The sequence below is a fragment of the Temnothorax longispinosus genome, unplaced genomic scaffold (assembly GCF_030848805.1).
Source record: "Temnothorax longispinosus isolate EJ_2023e unplaced genomic scaffold, Tlon_JGU_v1 HiC_scaffold_28, whole genome shotgun sequence".
Lineage (NCBI taxonomy): Eukaryota > Metazoa > Arthropoda > Insecta > Hymenoptera > Formicidae > Temnothorax > Temnothorax longispinosus.
The window spans coordinates 291180-316725 of NW_027270100.1; the positions used below are offsets into that span (position 1 = coordinate 291180).

Here is a 25546-nt window from a genome sequence, read left to right on the forward strand (position 1 = left end):
TGAAAGGGTACCTTAAAGCAGCCATGTTCTCTAGGCTTGTGCCAGTTACTTTAAGAACGCGTGCTCGCATCAGCTGAGTGATTGTTATGACAGTTAAGTTAAGGTGTGATTATTTATTCTTATATTGTTTTCAGGTGCTGTGCAATATGGATGGAAATCGAAAAATTTATGCGGCTGGAATATAGCGGTGATTATACCGTCAGACGTGACACTATTATCTTATTAATATTTTTCAAAACAATTGTTATAAACAATTAAAATTATATCAGTACCATTTTACTAACTACGTCATCAAAATCATCTCGAAAAACCGATCGACTTAATGAAAAAATACTTACTACAAGATTGTTCAATTTTGCAACTTATTTTTATAAACAATTATAAATAAATAATTAACCACACTAATAATAGCCGTTAACATGTGCCCCAGGTTATGCATAATAACTTTTGTATAAGTCAAAACCTCGTCACTCCTCTGGTTGAGGCTACAAAAAAATTCCAAAGGGAAAGACCCGCTACACCTAATTAATTAACAAAATACATACCTCCGTCTGCATTCGTCCATATAATTGGCAATTATGTGGATGAAACAATTATGTGGATGAAAACTCGTTCGGGTAAACATGAATTTTGACCGCGCACGTAAACTTTGCATCAATACACCTACGAAAAATGATAATAACTTTTATTTCTGCAATTGTTTATTTACGAAATATTTATAACAATAAAATAACGAATGCTCATAAACGAGATGATATTAGAAATTCAAAACCTCTTAAATAAAGAGAACATAACGATATCAATACGCGAATTAAAGAGTACCAATTTATTTAATTAATAATTTGTTATTAACAAATACATATATCAACAATAAAATTTTTCAATATTATATTATACTTTAGTGAAAGTCCTCCAATATATTTCCTATACACTCCTATCAAATTCCCAACCATTCGCGAGATATAAAAATAATAAAAATCTTATTATATATAAACAATTTAATTTCATTGATTTCCTGCACTAACGAGAATGCTAACCACTCCTACCTGCATGATATATTATTAACATGATATTAGAATCATTATTACCGCCGCTAACATCACTTTTATCAATATTATTATTAACAAAATATATATATATTTACTAAAATTAATATAAATCTCGAGCGTCAAACATTGAAGCGCCACTCACGAACCAGAAAAAGATAGAATTGTATATGCGTAGCATAAGGAACGCGAATCCGAGCGAGATGCGAGTATTGTACGATCTGAAAGAGAGAAAGAGAGAGTCAGATATACCATATTAACTGTTAGACGAAAAGAGCAATATCTTCTATACTTTAGGCATACTAATAATGACTTTAATTGTACTATTGAATTATTCTATTATATGTAAAGTATGTCTGAAGAAACTTAAATAATATTCAACATATATTTGCACATTTTAAAATTAAAATATTAAAGATTTCTTATTTTTCTTTTTGATAAAAGTCATATTGAAATTTCATAATGAAAGTAGGTATCGCTCTCAATACAAATCGCTGTTAGACTAGAGAATAAAAATGGAATTCAGACGAGTCACCTGTATGACTCATTCGAGTGAATCTAGTCCTCGCATAGACCATATATGGACATGTCGAAGCGGAGCGCGACGCATGACCATATGGTAATGAATTTCAAGACATCACCCTATGACTCATTGCTGGCAAGCGAGCCACACCACTAGAAGTAGACTCACATCCGCTAGACAACGGCTTATGACTCATTGTAACGAGGTGCGGTCACCTCCCACTACCGTTTCCAAAATTGTATAAAAGCGGAATCTTTCACCCTCTCGACGGAGAGTGTGGAACGAGCCAGGAAAGGTCACATATCTTTACTTGTTCCATCCTCCCACATAAACCACTTGTATCGTAAAAGTTCTACAATAAATACCATACTCTTTCATATCAAAAGAAAGATAAAGATTATTGAATTACCTACCTTCGACGGATCCAAGAAGCCATAATCTACATCGCCGACCAACAGTTAATTATCCTGGGGTTTTACCTCCTTAACTGCAAGAAGAACCCATAAAAATTGATTTCGACGGAGACGTTCTGCCGGATCGAGCCACCTCGCATCACCCAGGACGTCACACCGTGCAAATCTATTATTGTGGTGCGGCACTCATGACAGTCTATGGCACGTTTAGTTTTTATTAGCAATTTATAACACCGGCCGCAATGTAAAGTCGTATGAACAAAAGTGCGCGAAAGGAGATGTAATTGCCGCCATACAGCGTTTGGCCGATTGTAAATACAGAATGTATGCTCGCTTGTTGCGCAATTTGAACATAACGCGAGTTCTGAGGAGATTTGTGCATACCACGCAGAGTGACAAATGAAATCGTATGCCGGTCTCACTAGCGGATCTGAATAAGCACGATAATAAATTGGTATTGGTAACGGTGGTTGTGTAAGGGGGGTGGCGAGCCCTGCGGTATAGGAAGCATAGGGCGCTCACCTATTATATGATGTCTACTATGATGTCTATTAGCAGGTTCGGCGAAGTGGTTGTATGATCCTGATGGCTCTCCTAAGGCAAGCGGACTGCTTACTGATGTGCTCAGGCCGCTCAGGGATTGTGACCCTCGGCTGCTGCAGCTTCCGCTCGTGTAGATGATGCCATTGCCGTACTCGTGGCTCATTTGAGTCGCTGGAATGTTGGCATAACGGGGCGGAGGTCTGGAGACGTCAGGCAGTCTGATGGTTCTTGTTATCACGCTGCCCAGGCTGATGTCATCGACGGGAGACTCTCGGTTGATCTCGTCGAGCACCTCGTCAATCAAGTTCTCCATTCCAGGAGTTAGCGCTGCTTCGACGGATGTCACTGACATCCGCGGCACTTCGTAGATGGTGTTCGCCGGTGTCGGCGGACGCTGAGGTCGGGCGAAGACCTCAGGATCAGTTGGGCCGGGCCAGTCACGGTCCATGTTGGGATCGACGCCGGGAGATCTGGTGTCGCACTCCGGTGGTTCTCGCTGCGTTGGAATTGGCGATGGTTGACACGACTGCGCTGCGCTTAGGTCCATCGGTAGATTTTCGTCGATTCCAAGCATGGTCAAAATAATCCGGCGGAGTCGTCCCAGTATCCTATGCCAACGTTTATAATTGTTGCTATGATTATAGCTGCTCCTTCTCATCCTGTAAAGTGAGCACAAACCAAAGATTAAATTTTGGTACGGAGTCGTGTGGTTTGGTCACTTACAAATTAGTGCTGTGCCTTTTCAATTCGTCCGTGCGTCTCTGCTTCATGTGTTACGTCCACCCTCTCGTACGCCCGGAAAATTTGAAACCTTCTTTGGATTGTAGGAAGACTTTAGTCAGACCTTACTCATAAGAACAACGACTTACCGACAGTAGGATTACCACCGAATAAGTTACCATACTTACTAGCATGACTTACCGACAGTAGGATTACCACCGAATAAGTTACCATACTTACTAGCATGACTTACCGACAGTAGGATTACCACCGAATAAGTTACCACACTCACTAGCATGACTTACCGACAGTAAAATTATCACCGAATAAGTTACCACACCAGCGATAAGTCACGACCTGCGCGATAGGCCTAACCTACCCACTAGCATATAAATATAGAAGATAAGTCACGATATACGCAATAGGCTTGGCCTATTCCAATAATGTATATACACAACGAATAAGTCGCAATGCCCACAAGGGTTTAGCCATAGGAATTTCCCCGCAACGCTTCCTTCAGGTAACGCAAACCTAAACCCTCCCAGACCCTTCCTGAAAACTCAGGACATGACCATATAAGGAGAGAAATCGAAAACGGAGCCGATGACGCAACTCAACCCTTCCACTCAGGCAACAAAAGGAAGAAAACTCAGGCCATGATCATATAAGGAGAGAAATCGAAAACAGAGCTGATGACGCAACTTATTGAATAAATTACACAAATTTATTGGTATAATGAATATATTTGCGGAACGCAGATACAGGCGGCTTGCGTCGAGGCAAGGCGGAAACGAACTGAAGCTATATAAAAACTAAGATGTGTATCATCTGAAAAGAAACGTGCATAGAGTCCAGTATAGACTAGGGACATTATCTTACTAGTAGAAGCATTAACCAATCAGAATGTTACAAAGAAATAGGCCAATGAAAATACTTCTAACACAACTCAACCCTTCCACTCAGTCAACCCTTCCACTCGACCACCCCCGCCATCGGGAAAACAGGAATATAAGGGCGAACATCCCAAGGGACGCGCTCAGTTCCCCGGAGTCCTACCTCGATCACGGACTCTCCAGTTAAGTAACCACTGAATCCTTCTCGAGTCTCTCTGAATCCAGAACCTTCCTATTTCCACATCAAGAATCTTCCTATCTCCACGTGCGTTACCGAACCCAGAGCCTTCAGCTCTCTCACTACATATAGAATTACGCGTCATATAGAAATACGCCATACGTTCGTCCCACTCGACAATTATATAAATATATATACATTCCTGATTGTAATCTTGTTACTTTTGTAATCATATGTTAGCTCATAGATGTCCTATGTAGAATTATCGTAATATACAATCATTTTTCCACGATATCTTATTCTACAAATTCTTACACCTCTTCGCACATCCTCCACTGATCCCACTTACACTACATCCACACACGAGGCAGTGCCGTACGAGCGGCACGTCTCCGCCTGTGGGTATTCTAGTAATTGCAATAAGGCATCCGAATCACCGGTCCTCCCCTTGCGTCACATCTGCGTACGAGGCAGTGCCGTACGAGCGGCACGCTACCGTCCGTGGGTGCCTGGAGAGAGGCAATGCTGTACGAGCAGCACGCTTTCTCGCCACGAGCAAGGAGAACCAACCGAAGCGTATTTGCCTTTTAACCTCGATCAGTAGTTAACAAATGCCCAAGACGCGACGAAGCGGACTCAAGGTACGCACCCGCAGGCTCAACCGCCTTTTGTTCGGGTCCCCTCCGAATCCATTGTTAGGAGTCCTCTCCGACTACGCGCCTGATCCTGAATACGAAAAGTACTTCGTCGCGAGTTCCGCGTGCAAGGCGGACGTGAGACCAAAACTCGAAAACGTAACCTCAGTGCGCAAAATTAACATTAAAAGTATACAGTACATCTACGTTCCGTTGGACAAGGCCGAGTCTCGAGCAGATTACCAAGCATTCCGAAGGGCCCAGAATTATCGGCTAACCCCGATCACCTTCACACCGGGGGGAGATTCCGATAATTCACCACCAGTTCCATCCTGGGAATTCATCGCTTCAATCAAAGAGGACGACCCCCGCCGGATCCGCCTGATCCAGCGTCGTGCCGAGATCCTACACCTGTGGTTCGACGCCTCACCACCAGAACACTGGGGTACCGCGGATCACCCATTGGAGCTTGATTAAAGGTAAGTGACGACGCCCCTAGGCGCTAAGCGAACGGCATGAGCGAGGCGGGCACGCGACGCCCCGCGCGCCGACTAACCCCATTGGCCTCTAGAATTGCACGGCGGAATTGGTTATCGCGCGCCGTATGTGTCTTTACTATCTGCCATCAAAATCGTAATAGCAAACACTACCTCTGTGAAGAGTGTTTCCGAGACCTAACGGGCCCGCAACGCCGCCAGTACGACTGCTTAGTCCGCCATTATATGCATATCGGTTACCGATACAAAGTCGAAGAGTGCGATTCGTGCGACGCGTGATCGGAGAAATCCAGAGCCCCTCCGCGTGTACCACGTGCTGTGAAATATTCTCTGACGTAAAACGTTCGGTGGAACACGAGGGAGGAGACCAATATTTAGAACGCGAATCTACGATAATTGCCATCTCCCAAACTAGAGTTTAGCGCTCCATTGTTCATGTGTCCCGGACATCCGGTAAATCGGCAACCTCCGGAGGTAGTGTTACCCCCTAGCCCTATCAGAGCATGGCTAATGACGGAAATCTGTGTCTGGTCGTTGTTTTTCCAAAATAAAACTACGGGGGTCATTATTTGTGAGGATTGCCAGCTTGGCAAATACCAGCCCTTCCGGCAAGATTTCGAAGGCGTCCTCAGGCACTTCGTGCAATACGGTCCGCGGATAGAGTTCCCCACGTGTAGCGAGTGCAGTAAGGTTCTAGCCGACTGCCGGCCCGCTTTCGAATGTTACGCATGCACTAGAGTAGAAGAACCGTTTGAACGATATCTGACGAATCCTCTAAATCAACGGTACGGTGATGACCTACCGAACCTAAATCTCCCAGTGAGAGTGCGGATCGGCCAAACGATTTGGTGACGGGCGTCTGGATAGCGAATTACCTCGGTCGCAGGTATCCCCGGATAGAGCCCCTTGGCTCGATAACCCGAAAAGCGACTAGTCCCGTATAAGCGATCCAAGTACCGCCCCCTGCGGCCGCGATCTATCGGGACGTAACACATGTACTTCTTCTCGTAGGTTACACTGAAGTGTTCCCGTTCTTAAGCCAAATTGTTCGCATTCGGGCTCGGTGTCTCGGCTTTTATTCTCTACTAAGGAGCAAGGGGTAGGTCCCTTGGTTCCTTTGTCACGGTAGCATCGTGCATAAAATAAATTCGCAGTACTGCTGATCCAAGAAGTCCTGCTTATCATCCAGATAATGACCACAAGTATTCCGAGAACACTCATGCCCCATCCTACTGCACTATAGGTGATGAGTCTTTGTTCTTGCATCTTTCTATCCTTGATCTGGCGTGCTTTCTCAATGATGTGTGACGTCCTGGGTGATGCGAGGTGGCTCGATCCGGCAGAACGTCTCCGTTGATAGGTTCTTTTTCTTGCAGTTAAGGAGGTAAAACCCCAGGATAATTAACTGTTGATCGGCGATGTGGATTATGGCTCTTTGGATCCGTTGAAGGTAGGTATTCAATAATCTTTATCTTTCTTTTGATATAAAAGAGTAAGGTAAATGCACCTATTTGCGTCCATGTAAGGGTTATAGCAGAATAGAAGACCAATATATGAGTATAATCTATTCCAGTTTGATTAAAAATCATTACTGATTGAAAAATAGATATTTCTTTATGGAAAAAAGCTTTTGTTTTGACAAATTGCTACATATTGCACCGGAAAATTATAAAATTACGCGAAGGTATCATTGTATGTCGTTGCGTCCGCCTGATTCGTTTTCGAACTTATTTGCGTCCATTGCGTTGCCCCGTTTGCGTCAGGACGCAAACTAGTACACGATTTGACTGCACTATTTTGCGTCCGTCATGGATAAAATGAATATGTATTGGATGTTTTACTATCTACACTCCTGATAAAAATAATTTATAAAAATTATATTTATTATAAAAATGAGTCCATATTAGTTAAGGCAATTTCCAAATTTGATGGTTCGTAATTTTACTGTGAAAATTATATAAATATGACTGGTAATACATCAAAAACATTATAAGACGTAACTTTTGTTTCAAAATATTTATTCGAGCTACTTAATTAGTAGTGATCAAATTAACATTGTTTATTGAAAAAATAATCATCAAATAACAGCTGCTATTTATGATCGATTATTAATCATTTATCATTTATGAAAATTGTCGTTAATATTATTTTGTAATACTTATATTATTAAAAACATAATATTTAAAACATAATAGAACAATCATAGAAAATTGAAAAAATAATTATTTACGACCAATTTGCTTGCATTAACGCTTCCTTTTTTTCACATCTTTAGTTTTAGATGTTTTCTTTTCAGCTTTTTCAAGCTCTTTCTGGGCTTTCTTTTCAGCTCTTTCGATTTCTTTGCGTTTCTTCGTTTCTTCAGCTATCCTCTTCTTTTCCGCAGCTGCTTCTTGACGCATTCTTTTTCTATTTTCCACTTCTGCTCGATGTTTCCTTTTTTCTTCTTCAAGATGATCATGATGAGCTTTCCATTCGGCTGACGTGGCAACACTCGGTGTTTTGATCCTCGCCTTCCTTTTCTTTTCTGGGCCAGTTTTTGGTTTAGGCCAAAACAAGAATTGTTTGAAAGGGGACGACACGTTTGGAGGAATGTGGTTCGTATTCTCTGTAAAAAAAAATCGCAACTTTTTCATTATCTTAAGATTCATTGTGTTGCTGTGAGAAATCCTAATTTACCTTTATTGTCACTCTCTTTTGATACATGTGGTGCAGTGGTTACATCTTCAGTGTCAATATTTGTTGGCCTAAAACGAAAAACAACTATAATGCAACAAAGTAATGTTATGTGCATTGCGCGTGTAAATTATAGGTGTATGAGGGTATCAAAAAAGTGTAATTCATAAATAAAATGTACTTTAAAATTGACTCGCAGTTATCGTTGTTAATCTCGTGAATTTCAGACAACAGCGGATCTTTCTGCTCGTCAACAACAATAACAAGATCTTCTACATCTTGCTCTGCCGACTCATTAAAAAGTTCTTGAAATGTTATGTCGAAAGAAAAGCCAGAGTTTTCGTTGGGGATAGTCTTACAATCGTTATCATTTTCGATGACAATCAAATCGATTTTTTCGTTTTTTTCTTCACCAGGAAAACTTGATGGATTCCCTATGTGCAGAAAACAACAATTCTGAATTAAAATGATTGCCAGAGATAATGTGGAATAATTTTTCGAATGATAAACTTTTTATGCCAATTAGACATGGTAAAAAAATTCGTTTAAAAATTTGAAGCTCAATTTTGATTGTAATATTGAAATCGGGTATCGTCGAGATTATTAAATTTATTAATATATAATAAAATTAAATTTTATATAAATTGAAAGTCTACAAGCCACTATTCAAAAAATAAATATAATTATTAAAATCAGTAAAATTATTAATTGGAAAGAAATTATGCGATATACTGCACACAAAAAACCTGAGATTTGGTGAAAAAATTAAAAATATGTAAAATGTATCGTACTTGTGATTCCAGCAACTTTTTGCCAAAATAGAAAGAGACTTCGATCGTCGACAGCGCCTTCCCAAACGCCAGTTTTACCAGCTTCTTTAAAGTCTTCCAGCAATTCGCTATCGATGTTTTGTTCGATGAATTTCAAATGACTTTGATGGGCAATTTGGATGTTTTTTGCATTCGTCGGTGTCATCTGCGTCTGTAGATTTTCTTTGGTCTTCTTCAACAGTTCATTTTGTGCAAGTGCGTCTGGTGAAAATGGACAAAGACCACATTTTTTGAATCCATTCTTCATCACCTCTGGCATATTGATTTTATCGACAGCTTTTTTAAGAAGCTGTCCGAAATCTTCTTTACGTATTTTTTTCTGAAAGTTATCAGATTCTATACGCCAATCGTTGATAGTATTCCGCCAGGTAGATTTCAGGGTATGGAAAAGAGCAACGTCGAGGGGCTGAATAAGATGGGTCGCGTTGGGAATAAACGAAACCAATTCTATTTCCTTACTCACACAAAATTCAACAAGTGGTACCGTCACATGTGAAGAATGACCGTCAACGTAAAGTATCACTGGTCTTTGGATGTTATTTGCAGTCAACCAGGGTTCAAACGTGTGAGTAATATATTCATAAAAAGATTCCGCTGTCATCCATCCGCTGCTCGTTTTCCCAATGACCCAATCCGATGGCATGCTTTGCGAAATGCTGTAAGGCAAACGTTCGTAGGCGAATACAATCATAGGGGGAACAAGATCACCGTTCGCATTTGTCATAAACAAAACGGTGAGGCACTCTTTCTCATCATTTTGAACATAATTATAGACTGCCTTGTCTCCTTTCTTAGTTAGAACTCGCTCTCCCTTGGGGCAAAGATAAAAGGCAGATTCATCGCAATTAAATATGCGAGATCCGTCGATGTTCATAAGATCTTTTTCCTTCCAATACTTTTCTACCTCATCGAACCACGCCCTTAAAGCTGACTCCGTAATCAAAGCTCGACTTTTGCTCAAATTTTGAGCTACACGTTGTGAAATCTGCGGGTGCCGACGAAAAAACCCTTCAAGCCACCTACGCCCTGGGCGTCCTTCAGTAAAGGGAGTTTCTCGTCTTAGTTTTTTGACTAATTCTGCCACACTGTGCACGAGAATCGTTTTTGTGACTGGAAAACCTCTCTTACTAAGGTATAAAATCCAATTTTCCAGCTCTTCTTCCTCTTTAGTTGTTAGAACTGTAGCAGGTCCCGATGATGCTGCCAAAGGTCTTCTCCCTTTCAATTTGTCGAGAAGCGTTGTTTTTGGGATGCCGGTGATTTTGCTAACTGAAAAAACCGATCTTCCGGATCTGATAAGTCCGAGAGCATCATTTACTTCAGCCTGCGTCCATTTTTTCTAATTTTTCCCATTCTTGATTGTTTACAATGTCGCACTGCAAAAAATATAATCGTATTCTAACAGACAATTATATACTTTCCGATATATATTATAGAATTCTCTTTATTCTCTTTATTTTAAGCAATCCAGCTCAACAAGCTATTCAAAATGATTTCATCACACGAAAGGTCAGTAAATTATTAATTTTACACAATAGTAGCAAAGCAGGGCAACAACATCCTAATGTACATGCGTACGTCAATTAATGTTATCCTGATTTCTTGTTCATCATTGACGTATCTTGAATGATAAACTAATGAGTAAAAAAAATTCACATTTGACAGTGAATCGTTCGGTCGCAAATAGAAACAGAATGTGTAGGGCCCCCATTTGCGTGTGCTCTTCAGAGGTTATGGTGGACTTGAATTATTCTGATAAAAAGTATATTACTTTATAGGTTGTGCCGCAGAAAAAAACAGTGCACATCGAAAAAGTGATATTTTTCGCATCATTCACGACAATTTTTAGCATGAATACACTGACGATTCAATTACTTTGAATATTCGAAGCAACCGGACGCACGCATGAACATTAGGATGTTGTTGCGTTGCTTTGCTATTATTGTGTGAAATTAATAATTTACTGACCTTTCGTGTGATGAAATCACACGTTTTGAGTAGCTTGTGGAGCTGGATTGCTTAAAACACTTGGACTTACCTCGTGATTATTTCTCAGGATCCGCAACAACAATACAAATGACAGTCACTTTCACCGTCCGATCTAGTAAGAATTTGCCCTCAGCGCACGCTTATACACAGATGGTCACTCACGGCGCGCACTATGAAAATTGAAACCGTGTTATAATTTTTTAATTTCAATGAAACACATTTTAAAATAGACACAATTATAGAATATTGTCTATAGAATGGAATAAATATTCTTCATGAATCAATAAGTGTGGATATTAATTGATTTTATTATTTTTTAATCAGATTCGGACGCAAATAGGTGCACGGACGCAAATAGGTGCGTTTACCTTATGGTATTTATTGTAGAACTTTTGCGATACAAGTGGTTTATGTGGGAGGATGGAACAAGTATAAGATATGTGACCTTTCCTGGCTCGTTCCACACTCTCCGTCGAGAGGGTGAAAGATTCCGCTTTTATACAATTTTGGAAATGGTAGTGGGAGGTGACCGCACCTCGTTACAATGAGTCATAAGGCGTTGTCTAGCGGATGTGAGTCTACTTCTAGTGGTGTGGCTCGCTTGCCAGCAATGAGTCATGGGGTGGTGTCTTGAAATTCGTTACCTTATATGGTCATGCGTTGCGCTCTGCTTCGACATGTCCATATATGGTCTATGCGAAGATTAGATTCACTCGAATGAGTCATACAGGCGACTTATCTGAATTCTATTTCTTTTCTCTATTCTGACAACAATTGTAATAAGAGCGATACCTTCTTTCATTATAAAAATCTCAATATGATTTTTAAAGAAATCTTTAATATTTGAATTTTAAAATGTGCAAATATATGTTAAATATTATTTAAGTTTCTTCAGACATACTTTACATTCAATAGAATAATTCAATAGTACAATTAAAGTCATTATTAGCATGTCTAAAGTATAAAAGATATTGCTCTCTTTGTCTAACAGTTACTATAGTATATCTGACTCTCTCTCTTTCTCTCTTTCAGATCGTACAATACTCGCATCTCGCTCAGATTCGCGTTCCTTATGCTACGCATATACAATTTTATCTTTCTCTGGTTCGTGAGTGGCGCTTCAGTGTTGGATGCTCGAGATTTATATTAATTTTAGTAAATATATATATATTTTGCTAATAATAATATTGATAAAAGTAATGTTAGCGGCGGTAATAATGATTCTAATATCATGTTAATAATATACCGTGCAGGTAGAAATGGTCAGCATTCTCATTAGTACAGCAAATCAATAAAACTAAATTGTTTATGTATAATAAAATTTTTATTATTTTTGTATCTCACGAACGGTTGAAAATTTGGTAGGAGTGTATAGGAAACATATTGTAGGACTTTCACTAAAGCATAATATAGCATTGAAAAATTTTATTGTTAATATATGTATTTGTTAATAACAAATTATTAATTAAATAAATTGGTATTTTTTAATTCGCGTATTGATATTGTTATGTTCTTTTTATTTAAGAAATTTCGAATTTCTAATATCATCTTATTTATGAGCATTCTTTATTTTATTGTTATAAATATTTTGTAAATAAACAATTGCAGAAATAAAAGTTATTATCATTTTTCGTAGGTGTATTGATGCAGAGTTTACGTGCGCGGTCAGAATTCGTGTTTACCCGGACGAGTTTTTATCCACATAATTGTTTCATCCACATAATTGTCAATTATATGGACGAATGCAGACGGAGGTATGTATTTTGTTAATTAATTAGGTGTAGCGAGTTGTTAAAAATTATGTTTTTTATACGGGCTTGAAGAGGAAGGTTCAAACTTAATTTACATGCAAACGGGGTATTTTTAGCAGGCGTAGTTTAAGAGATATTAAGGATCGAAGTTCGATCCAGTCGAATTTTCGATATTTAGGGCGTATAATATCAATTATATGGCACAACTCCCATGCTAAACCGTTATACCGGGTGTCTTTCCCTTTGGAATTTTTTGTAGCCTCAACGAGTGACGAGGTTTTGACTTATACAAAAGTTGTTGTGCATAACCTGGGGCACATGTTAACGGCTATTATTAGTGTGGTTAATTATTTATTTATAATTGTTTAGAAAAATAAGTTGCAAAATCGAACAATCTTGTAGTAAGTATTTTTTCATTAAGTCGATCGGTTTTTCGAGATGATTTTGATGACGTAGTTAGTAAAATGGTATTGATATAATTTTAATTGTTTATAACAATTGTTTTTGAAAAATATTAATAAGATAGTAGTTATTTCAATGTGGTGTTTTTCCATAAATACAAGAGAATGTATTTCTATAATTGTTTTATCTCCGTCTATTTGTTTTCATTTTTATTTTAATTTATTAAAAGTCTATAGGGCTATCCTTGTCTTACTCTCTGTGAACTGGTATTAAACTATTCTCGTCTTTCATGGGGCAAATATTCAATTTTTAATCTCGTTTATTAGTTTAATTAATTTAAATAGAAAATCGGCGTTAACGTTACTGGTGTTTAGGAGTATGAGAGATTCCATTTTTATCATAATAAAGTGTCAAAATTTTCGTTCAGAAATGAAATTTTCTTGTCTTAAAATGTATAAAAAACTAAAATATTAATGTAAAAGTGATTTGGTCTTTGTAAGTCTAAAGTGTAGGAAATTCAAAATGGCGGACGTGAAACTTTAATAATTTATAACTCGAAAACGGTAAGAGATAAAAAGATGGGGTTTCTTTCATTGTGTTTGGACAATTAAGGGCATTATTTTAGGTTGTTTAAAATTTCTGTGTTTTATGGATTTCCGTAATTTTTAATTATATCTCGGAATTAAGAAGAGATATGATGTGGGGGTTTTTGTGAGGTTACTTGACATGCTCTGCTGAGTGTCTGCAGTGATTTTATTCATTAATTTTAATAATGTTTTTATGATAAATTTTATTGTTAATTAATTTATTTTGAAAGATCCAACAATGATTTATAATCAAAAGTTGTTTGACTTTTTATGATAGTTCCAGTAGTCACACTAACTAGGTCTGTTAATAATATAATTTAATTGTTTATAACAATCATGTTTGAGAAATGCTAGTAAGATAATTATTATTTTAGCGTAATAATATTCTTTAGGCACAAAAGGTTATGTTCTTATGAATAATCTGTTTTTAATTTATTTATTTATATTTTATTTTAATTTCCTTATTTTATTCTTATGGAACATGCATTTATTTTTGTTAGATCCGTGTATCAAACTGAATTTATATTGCATAAAGGATATCATAAAGCTTGTAATATTCATTTACGATCAATTTTAGTGATTCTGGGGAATTTTTACAAGCAATTGTCCAAAAGTTTATAGTGTGATTCATGAAAATGGGGCTTAAGCTTGAAAGGGTGCCTTTAGGCAGCCATGTTCTCTAGGCTTGGGCCACTTACTTTAAGGGGTAACACCACTCTAGAAGCAGAAAAAAAAGGCCTAACTTTGACAATTTATTTTAGGAGTATGAAAAAAGGGATATGATTTCTTTTCAGAAGGTTTATTTAACACATATTGAAGTACAAAAAAAAATTTTTTATTTTCTTTTTCATACAAAATATCGGCGACAGAGCCCATCTTCAAAATCGTCTAACGCCTAAACGGGCGGACAGATTTCTCGAAAACTATAAGACCTGGAACAAAAAACGAAAAAAATTTATAATCTATATACTATTGGCTTTGGAACCACGTAGGGGTTTTTTTTAAATCAAATTTTGTAGAAATGGCACACTTTTGAAGAAAAAAATCGATTCTAAAATCGTTTTTTTTCTTCAAAAGTGTGCCATTTCTACAAAATTTGATTTAAAAAAAACCCCTACGTGGTTCCAAAGCCAATAGTATATAGATTATAAATTTTTTTCGTTTTTTGTTCCAGGTCTTATAGTTTTCGAGAAATCTGTCCGCCCGTTTAGGCGTTAGACGATTTTGAAGATGGGCTCTGTCGCCGATATTTTATATGAAAATAAAAATAAAAAATTTTTTTTCGTACTTCAATATGTGTTAAATAAACCCTCTGAAAAGAAATCATATCCCTTTTTTCATACTCCTAAAATAAATTGTCAAAGTTAGGCCTTTTTTTTCTGCTTCTAGAGTGGTGTTACCCCTTAAGAACGCTTGCTCGCATCAGCTGAGTGATTGTTATGACAGTTAAGTTAAGGTGTGATTATTTATTCTTATATTGTTTTCAGGTGCTGTGCAATATGGATGGAAATCAAAAAATTTATGCGGCTGAAATATAGCGGTGATTATACCGTCAGACGTGACAAAAGGAAAAACCACCCGGTATAAAATATATGTCCCCAAAAGTTACCAATAACACAGTATTGCATATTCGTATTTGGTTAATTTAAAGGACATCGGAATTCAGATTATAATATGCAGTAAACGACAATGATTACAAATCCCCTTTTATATACCCTGACAACTTGAACTTTTTCCCCTAAAAATAATATATAAAGCATAATTTTCACTAAACTCCTATACCTAATTAATCGTAAAAATACATACCTCTGTTTGTGCAACAACACTCTGAAATATATAGTAACAAAAGCTCGTTTTGATACATATAAATTTCAACCGCACAAATAAACTCTGCATCAGTACTCCTACGAAAAATGATAATAACTTTTATTTCTGCAATTGTTTATTTACGAAATATTTAAAACAATAAAATAAAGAATGCTCATAAATAAGATGATATTAGAAATTCGAAACCTCTTAAATAAAAAGAACATAACAATATCAATACGCGAATTAAAAAATACCAATTTATTTAATCAATAATTTGTTATTAACAAACACATATATTAACAATAAAATTTTCCAATGCTATATTATACTTTAGTGAAAGTCCTACAATATGTTTCCTATACACTCCTACCAAATTGCCAACCGTTCGTGAGATACAAAAATAATAAAAATCTTCTTATACATAAACAATTTAATTTCATTGATTTGCTGTACTAATGAAAATGCTAACCATTTCTACCTGCATGACACATTATTAACAAGATATTAGAAACATGTGCAAGATACCACTGCTAAAATCACTTTTATCAATATTATTATTATTAACAAAATACAATATATATATATACTTACTAAAGTTAATATAAACCTCGAGCGTCAAACGCTGAAGCGCCACTCACGAACCTGAGAAAGATAAAATTGTATATGCGTAGCATAAGGAACGCGAATCCGAGCGAGATGCGAGTATTGTACGATCTGAAAAAGAGAAAGAGAGAGTCAGATATACTATAGTAACTGTTAGACGAAGAGAGCAATATCTTTTATACTTTCGACATACTAATAATAACTTTAATTGTATTATTGAAATATTCTACCCTATGTAAAGTATGTCTGAAGAAACTTAAATAATATTCAACATGTATTTGCACATTTTAAAATTAAAATATTAAAGATTTCTTATTTTCCTTTATGATAAAAGTCATATTGAAATCGCTCTCAATACAAATCGCTGTTAGACTAGAGAATAAAAATAGAATTCAGACGAGTCACCTGTATGACTCATTCGAGTGAATCTAGTCTTCGCGTAGACCATATATGGACATGTCGAAGCAGAGCGCAACGCATGACCATATAAGGTAATGAATTTCAAGATACCACCCTATGACTCATTGCTGGCAAACGAGCCACACCACTAGAAGTAGACTCACATCCGCTAGACAACGCCTTATGACTCATTGTAACGAGGTGCGGTCACCTCCCACTACCGTTTCCAAAATTGTATAAAAGCAGAATCTTTTACCCTCTCGACGGAGAGTGTGGAACGAGCCAGGAAAGGTCACATATCTTATACTTGTTCCATCCTCCCATATAAGCCACTTGTATCGTAAAAGTTCTACAATAAATACCATACTGTTTTATATCAAAAGAAAGATAAAGATTATTGAATACCTACCTTCGACGGATCCAAGGAGCCATAATCTGCATCGCCGAATAACAGTTAATTATCCTGGGGTTTTACGTCCTTAACTGCAAGAAAAAGAACCCATCAACGGAGACGTTCTGCCGGATCGGGCCACCTCGCATCACCCAGGACGTCACATTACATGTCGTCGGTATGACAGGAATCATAACCTGATTCCTGTCAACTTTAACGATTAATATCTCGCGTCGCGGGGCAGAGCGACACTTTTTTCTGCCAGATTCTTTCGTTTCGTGCAAAAACGCGTCGATTAAGCCTAAGTTCATCAAAATCGGAGGTGAGGGGTGTAAACTGAATAATTACCAAAGTTTTATATTATTTTATCACTGGTGAAAGATTATTTTTGAATTTATTTATTTACTATTAAAATTAACCATTTGGATATTATCAATTGTGTAAGTGTTATATAAATAAAATAAAAAATGAAAGTATAAATTATAATAGTTATAATTAAAATCAGCAATTAAATATTTGTAAAACATTATTACAATAACATGATTGAAATATTACCGTTTCTTTTTGAGTTTTATTAGGCTCTGGATTTTTTTATATCTAATATTATTTGTACGGCATCACTGTAACCCAGTTTTTTAAAGACATAGCGTCGGTTGTTATGCTTCAAGTCTTCTTCATTAACTGTAAAGAATAAAATACTAGTAAAAACCTAATAAAATTACGTCATTTACCGAAAGCATGAAACACTTACTAGGTATATTTAGTAAAAGATTAGAATGGATAATAAAATAACACATTGTCAGTAAAAACAATTTAGTCAAAATGATGTCAAAGTGACATCAAATTGATGAGGAGTATGATGTTAAAATAAGTGATCAAAATGATAGCAATATGACTGCATAACATCCCATACCATGATGGTGATTTAAAATTAAATTATATTGAATAAGAGCAAAATAAAGACAAAATATATTACATATACAATACCCAGGTAGAACAGAGAAAGTAATAAACAACAGTTTTGACATTATTTTGACTAGGCCAATGATAAAATCTTCTTAACACTACAAATAGATAATAGCATGCTAAAAACTAAAATAAAGTACAATAAACAAAATAAACAAAAAAAAAACAATCGGTTAAAAAAAGGTAGAAAAAAGAAAACCTCAAAAAATTTTATAGAAAAAAGAAAAGTGTGAACTTTATAATTTACTTAAAATTAAAATTGACTATGACAATGAATTTTGTACATACTTCCTACTTCCATAATTTGAGCTGCGATCAAACTTTCTTTCATGGTTACAGTGTTCAGCCTTTTTACAAAATATGGGTCCTCATACTTATTCAGAACCACGAAATTCTTTATTCTTTCAATAGGGACAATATGGATTTTCTTGCTTTCATCGTCGAAATAACGCACACTAGCAAACTTAATTTGTGAATCCATGGTCGCTTTAAAAAATTATGTTTATTACATTTTCAAAACTTGAAAAATATTTTTTAACTGTGATAAGAAAATAATTCAAATGATGTAGTATTTGCACATATTTATATTATGATTAATAATATTAAAATTTGTAAATTATAATTAAAAACAAAAAGTTTTTCTTGACGTTCCGGGGGGGGGGGAAATGCGTTCGAGGTTGTTCGTTTCGCGGGGGGGTCTCGATCTTCGTCATCGTCGTTTTTTTTTACTCTCGGTCCAAAGGTCGTTTCGATCCGCGTCGCGACGGACCGGATGTGGTTTTCCGGCCCATCCCGGCGTATCGAGATCGAGGAAGACGACTCGTCTCTTCGTTCGTTCGATTCGTACGATTCGCGATAATCTTTTAACGCGCGTTCGAAATCGTTCGAGGTTGCTCTCGTCGTTTCCTCCTTTTGCTTTTTTTTCGGAGAATGCGGCGAGCGGTTGTCGTCATTCCGGGAAAGAGCGCGTCCGGCAGGGGGTACATAACGAACGGGGGTATAAATTAAACGGGCGTGCGAACGACGCGGCAAACGGTTTTTTTTCTGCGAGAATTCTAGAGCGCGGTCGAGAATCACTCGCGTAGTTGAGAGTTAATATATTTGTAAAAAATACGGTATGGGAACGGACAGACGCTATTGCTCGTCGATGGTGCGTTTGCTTCGCGACAGAGAAGTTGGGTCCCAAGCATTCTAGATTGCATATCACTAGAACTAAACATAATTGGGAGGCTTTGGACTCATACGTTAAAATATGTTGGTGTAGGGTTCGCGGCAGCGTCCGTAATGTTTATGATGAAAGATCGACACACGGGATTATCTGGAGATCGCTCGTGCCACGTTGGCCTATTGGAAACGAGCTCTGTTTACAGTGTGGAAGAGAGTGTAAAATAGGTTTCTAGATACTTATGATTACGCTGAAACATTAATGTGGCGGACTGAAGATGGAGATTTTTATTTTGATATGGACGTTAGTGGTGCAAATGTAGCATTAGCGATACGTACTCGCAAATGAACGATCGCCGTTATCCGTCGTCTGAGAAATCGGACGACGAACCGCGCTGTCGCGAGCCCATGCCTAAGTTTTCGTCCGATACGGATGACGAATCGGCGAGAGTCGAAGCACCGTTGTGACGTCCTGGGTGATGCAAGGTGGCCCGATCCGGCAGAACGTCTCCGTTAATGGGTTCTTTTTCTTGCAGTTAAGGAGGTAAAACCCCAGGATAATTAACTGTTGGTCGGCGATGTGGATTATGGCTCCTTGGATCCGTTGAAGGTAGGTATTCAATAATCTTTATCTTTTTTTTGATATAAAAGAGTATGGTATTTATTGTAGAACTTTTACGATACAAGTGGCTTATATGGGAGGATGGAACAAGTATAGAATATGTGACCTTTCCTGGCTCGTTCCACACTCTCCGTCGAGAGGGTGAAAGATTCTGCTTTTATACAATTTTGGAAACGGTAGTGGGAGGTGACCGCACCTCGTTACAATGAGTCATAAGGCGTTGTCTAGCGGATGTGAGTCTACTTCTAGTGGTGTGGCTCGCTTGCCAGCAATGAGTCATAGAGTGGTATCTTGAAATTCATTACCTTATATGGTCATGCGTTGCGCTCTGCTTCGACATGTCCATATATGGTCTATGCGAGGACTAGATTCACTCGAATGAGTCATACAGGTGACTCGTCTGAATTCTCTTTTTTTATTCTCTAGTCTAACAGCGATTTGTATTGAGAGCGAGTAGGGAGGTAATAGGTACTTCTGGCCCAGGGATCTTTCTTGCGGTTATCGTGGTCGGGGGGGGCTTCGCTGCCGCGGGGGGAGCGCCGTAAGCGGTGGGCGAGGAGGTCGAGGGACGGTGTAAAGGGTCACCGGTGGGGGGGGGGCTATGCGGGGGGAAGAGAAAACTGGGCGAGAGAGAGAGCGCGACGCGAGGGGAACATTTGACGTAAGGTTGGGTGTGGCAGGGCCGCCAACGGGGGTTCGGCGCGGGGCAGGGCCGCCAACGGAAGCTCGTTGCGGGGATTTGGGCATTTTCCGAGAGGGCGCTCGGAGCGGCGCTCGTGTAGGGAGCAGCATATCTGTCTCCCTTCTGATTGGTCAGCCTCCTCTCCTGCGCTAGCAAGAGAGGTTGAGAGTTACGAGGTTGGCAGAACTGAGTTACGACGACCGTTAGAATTATACTGACTCTCGTGGCTGTTGCGTGGTCTGCAATAAAGTATTATTTTATCAGCAGTAATCGAGTGCGTAATTATTCCTCGATACCTCTCGTCAAGACGTCGGTAGTAGGCCGACACTCGGAGGCATAATCGACCTCCTGTGGTACTGAATTCCTACATTGGTGACCCCGACTGAAAAACATGCAACGGTTCTTGCACAAATCGCTACCGGAAGCCCGAGTCAGAGATAAATCCTCGTGTGGACCAATCTTCCCCGAGGAACGGACGCAGAAGTAGCGGATCGAATTAACCGCAAACGCAATGTACATTCCTATGCCCGCGTCCCTGGCTGTTAGTTGCCCACGCTGCGGCCAGCCTGCCTTGCCGCGCCGAAATATTTTTCGGGCGGCCATTTTTCTTGCCGCGCTTTTTGCACGAGGCACGAGGCGTGCACGTGAGACCCCACCGGCGCCCGGGTGGCCTCAGCGGTTCTGCCGTCTTGTTACCACGACCATCCCCTGGTGTGCGTCTGGCCCTTCTCCGCCGCCGCCGTTACCGCTTTCTCCTGATGGTGTGCGACCGGCTTTTCTTCGCCGATGCCACGGATTGACAACGTCGCTGTCGCCTCATCGATTTGATTGCGTGAAGCCAACGTCTCCGGCGCCTTGGGTCCCATCGTCACCGGGGCTTTGGATTCCACCCAGACTACAGTAATTAAACAAAGGATAGTAATCCGCCCCGCGCCGTCATTTCTTAACACTCGTGTCGTTTATATCGTTTATATCGTTTAACGCCCATGTCGCTTATATTATTTAACGCTCATGTTGTTTATGCTGTTTATCGCTTTCGTTTTGCTAGTAGCTTACTATAAATTTAAAACAATGTCGGACGCGGCTCCTCAAACCCGCGCAGAGGCAGCGGAAGCCCAGCTAAACGCTCAGGGCCCCGATATAGTCACCTCGGACGCGATTGATAATAATATTTTAATTCCGTGTATAGATAACCTATGGGTTCCCAAGCTTCCTCCGTTTTCACAAGTTGACCCAAAATTGTGGTTCATGCAGGCTGAGATTCTCATGAGAAATTCTAGGATCACTACAGAGTCCACTAAAGCCGAAACCGTACTCGCTGCACTCGATGTCGAGGTATTGGGATACGTAAAGGACATAATTACTTTAAACCCTTCCCCAACGGATATTTATGAGCAGATTAAAGCTCGAATTATCGCGGCATATGCACCTTCAGTCGAAACAAAATTGCGAAAACTTTTAACGGGACATGTCGGGACCGACGGAAAACCTTCGTTAATCCTTAGTCGATTGCGCAGTCTTAATGACGGGAATTTAGATGATAATGTAATAAAATCAATTTTTTGGACCATCTACCACCCAAACACCGCGCGATCCTTGTAGCTTTAGTCGACGTTACCGACCTCAACCGTCTAGCCGAGACCGCCGACCGAATGGCTGAGAGCAATATCGGAGGCGAGTCTTACGCGTCCGCCGTAATCAAGGAAAATTCACCCCCTCCCGCAAAGACTGAGATTCAACAACTCATCGAAAGAATGGAGAAGCTGGAAAAGATTAAATTCGCATTCGCGATCCAACTCCCGCTCGGCAAGGTCCTTCAAATTTCTAACCGTCTCCACGTCCGTGATCGTACCAGTGGCCAAATGTTCCTTGTCGATACAGGCGCGGATATCTCTCTTGTACCCGCTATCGATAGGATCAAGGGAAGGCCCTCCGAATTAAAGCTCTTCGCAGCAAATGATACACGTATCGACACGTTCGGGGAATCTCTTCGTGAGCTTGACCTCGGTTTAAGACGGCCAATTCGATGGAATTTTTGCATTGCCGCAGTTCCGTACCCCATCATTGGCGCTGACTTACTATCGCACTACGGGTTAATAATAGATTTAAAACGACGACGTCTTATAGATTCCACTACTAAATTATATACCCTCGCGACTAAAAAACCGGCCCCGATACATTCGATTAATACGATTAAACCTTTCTCTGAGTTTTCTCAAATACTCAAGGAATTTCCGCAAATAACAGGAGCCCTTCCCCTCGCTCCGCCGTCCAATTGTGACGTGTTTCATCATATTATCACCACCGGCCCTCCAGTCGCTGCGCGCGCTAGGCGCCTTCCTCTTGATAAACTTAAGGCCGCAAAGGCCGAGATCAGAGCTTTAGTCGAAGCAGGCATTTGCCGCCCCTCTAGCAGTCCTTGGGCCAGTCCCATTCATCTAGTCCGTAAAAAAGACGGCACCTGGCGGGTGTGCGGTGATTACCGCGGTGTTAATGCAATCACGCGACCTGATAGATACCCCACCCCCCACCTGCATGACTGCTCCGTTAATTTACACGGGAAAACAATTTTTTCATCCCTCGACTTATATAAAGCCTATAATCAGATTCCAATGGCCCCTGAGGACATTGAGAAAACAGCTATCATAACCCCTTTTGGGTTATTCGAATACTTATTTATGACCTTTGGCCTTCGTAACGCCGGTCAATCTTTTCAACGATATATAAATCGCGCCTTAGGCGATCTAGATTTTGTTTTTATTTATATGGATGATATCCTAATTGCTTCCTCTTCTCCAGAGGAGCATGCTAAACATTTACGCATTGTATTCCAAAGGCTTAAAGAGTTTCACCTCCGCCTTAATGTTGAAAAATGCGTATTCGGCGCACATGAACTAAAGTTTCTCGGGTATATAATTAATGGTAAAGGAATCAGTCCCATCCCAGAGAAAGTTGAGGCGATTACCAAATTTCCTAGACCCAAAACTATCGCCGACCTACGCCGTTTCCTCGGCATGATAAATTTTTACCGTCGCAACATCCCTCGCGCGGCAGAAGCTCAAGCACCACTAAATGCATTACTAGTCGACTCGCGTAAAAACGATAAGCGTGTAATCGTATGGTCTGACGAATTAATCGAAGCGTTTGAAAAGACCAAAAACGGCCTTGCTAACGCTGCAATGCTGGTGCATCCCCATATTGGCGCGGAACTTCGTATAGTCGCGGATGCCTCCGATTTCGCCATGGGGGCAGTTCTTGAACAGAAAAAACGGGATACTTGGGAGCCCCTAGCATTTTTTTCGCATAAATTCTCCCCCGCGCCAACTCGGTATAGCGCTTACGACCGAGAACTCACGGCAATTTTTGAAGCCGTTAATTATTTTCGTCATTTTGTAAAAGGACGTGAATTTAAAATTTTGACCGACCATAAACCGCTCATGTACGCGTTTATGCAACGGTCTGACAAGGCGTCCCCGCGACAACTACGCCAATTGTCATATATCGCGCAGTTCACAACGCATATTGAACATGTCGCTGGTTCACAAAATGTTGTTGCGGATTCGCTTTCGCGGATCGATTCCCTGCGTTTGCCGGTTGAATTTAATCTTAATGAGCTCGCCGAGCTACAAAAGAACGACGAGCAACTCAAGTTGATTGCTAACGCCCCCGATCATCCTTTAAAGTTGAAGAAAATTCAGTGGGGCCCAGATCACACAACTGTATATTGCGAAATCTCGGGCGAAGCTATTCGGCCATATGTCCCCGATAGTCTCCGCGTTAAAGTATTTCAAATGTTCCATAACCCAGCCCATCCGAGTGGCAAAATTACCGATCGCAGTATCCGACAGCGTTATGTCTGGCCTGACATGCACCGCGATATCGCTAAATGGTGTAAAAATTGTATCGAATGTCAGCAAGCGAAAATCTCTCGTCATGTAAAACTAACTCCTGAGCACTTTGTTGCTCCCGACGGGCGATTTGATCAAGTGCATATTGACATTATCGGCCCATTACCTCCTTCTGAGGGTTACTCTTATTGTCTCACTATGATCGACAGATTTTCGCGTTGGGCCGAGGCAATTCCTCTTAAAGATATCTCTGCACAAACCGTTGCTAGAGCATTTTACGACACGTGGATTTCCCGTTACGGAACCCCTCGATTACTAACTACGGATCAGGGAGCCCAATTCGAATCCCGCCTATTCGAGGCGTTACTTTCATTAATCGGTTGCGAACGAATTCGTACAACCGCCTACCACCCGGAGTCGAACGGCATGATTGAACGTTGGCATCGGGTGCTTAAAGCCGCAATCATGTGCCATGCCGATGCGTGCTGGACGCGTACCTTATCTACCGTTCTATTAGGACTTCGGTCGCACGTCCGTGCACACACAAATGCGTCTCCCGCCGAATTTATGTTCGGGACGACTTTGCGACTTTCCGGGGAATTCTTTCTTCCCGATGATTTTACACCTAACCCTAATTATTTCCTTGAAGAGTTTCGCGAATATATGCGCCAAGTCCGGCCGGTTCCCGTCGCGCACAAACATAAAAAACGCGCCTTTTATTTTAAAGATTTATATAATTGTACTCATGTGTTTTTACGCAATATGGCTAAAAGGGCATTAGAGCGTCCGTACACCGGTCCGCACAAGGTAGTGCAACGCATCTCGGAGCGCGTATTCAATATTGATATCAACGGAAACACAAAAAGCGTGTCCGTCGATTTATTAAAGCCGGCATATTTTGTCCCTGATGACCCCGCCGACCCCCCATCAACCTCCGAGAACATACTCAACCGGAATGTAAATCCGAACCCAGCGCTTAAAACCTACTCTCGTAAGACTGTTACATTTGCGCCGTCCACTAAACCAAAGTGATTTAATTGTAAGCCAGAATTCTATATAATGTTATTAGATATAAGTCGGCTCAAATTACGTTTAAGCGTATAATATATTTTTTGTTAAGGTATTGTTAACCTCGTACAATAGCACCTGGCCAAACACTTAAGCTCATTCGCTTAGTGCAATATTACTTATTATTTATTTCGTTAACACTCGGGGGGGAGTGTGTAGGGAGCAGCATATCTGTCTCCCTTCTGATTGGTCAGCCCCCTCTCCTGCGCTAGCAAGAGAGGTTGAGAGTTACGAGGTTGGCAGAACTGAGTTACGACTACCGTTAGAATTATACTGACTCTCGTGGCTGTTGCGTGGTCTGCAATAAAGTA

The 25546-nt window shown here is 39.7% G+C and overlaps 1 protein-coding gene and 1 long non-coding RNA gene across 2 annotated transcripts in view; both read right to left on the reverse strand.

Annotated features, from left to right (window-relative positions):
- Positions 1 to 25546, reverse strand: part of LOC139824168 (uncharacterized) — a 76532-nt gene that overhangs the window by 32431 nt on the left and 18555 nt on the right. The window lies entirely within an intron of this gene.
- Positions 7610 to 9213, reverse strand: LOC139824166 (uncharacterized). Its single transcript, XM_071796657.1, has 4 exons — positions 8916 to 9213; positions 8306 to 8558; positions 8128 to 8195; positions 7610 to 8056 (listed from the first exon to the last, which is right to left on the reverse strand). The coding sequence occupies exons 1-4, from the start codon at positions 9211 to 9213 to the stop codon at positions 7695 to 7697; spliced, it is 981 nt and encodes a 326-aa protein (XP_071652758.1). The 3' UTR covers positions 7610 to 7694.

Excerpts from the sequence above, each read along its gene's own strand:
- LOC139824166 (XM_071796657.1), bottom strand. The coding sequence starts at position 9,213 with ATGCCAGAGGTGATGAAGAATGGATTCAAAAAATGTGGTCTTTGTCCA. Across the intron at positions 8,559-8,915 it reads AAAAGTTGCTGGAATCACAA|GGAATCCATCAAGTTTTCCT; the intron begins GTACGATACATT and ends TTCTGCACATAG. Across the intron at positions 8,196-8,305 it reads AACTGCGAGTCAATTTTAAA|GCCAACAAATATTGACACTG; the intron begins GTACATTTTATT and ends TTTTCGTTTTAG.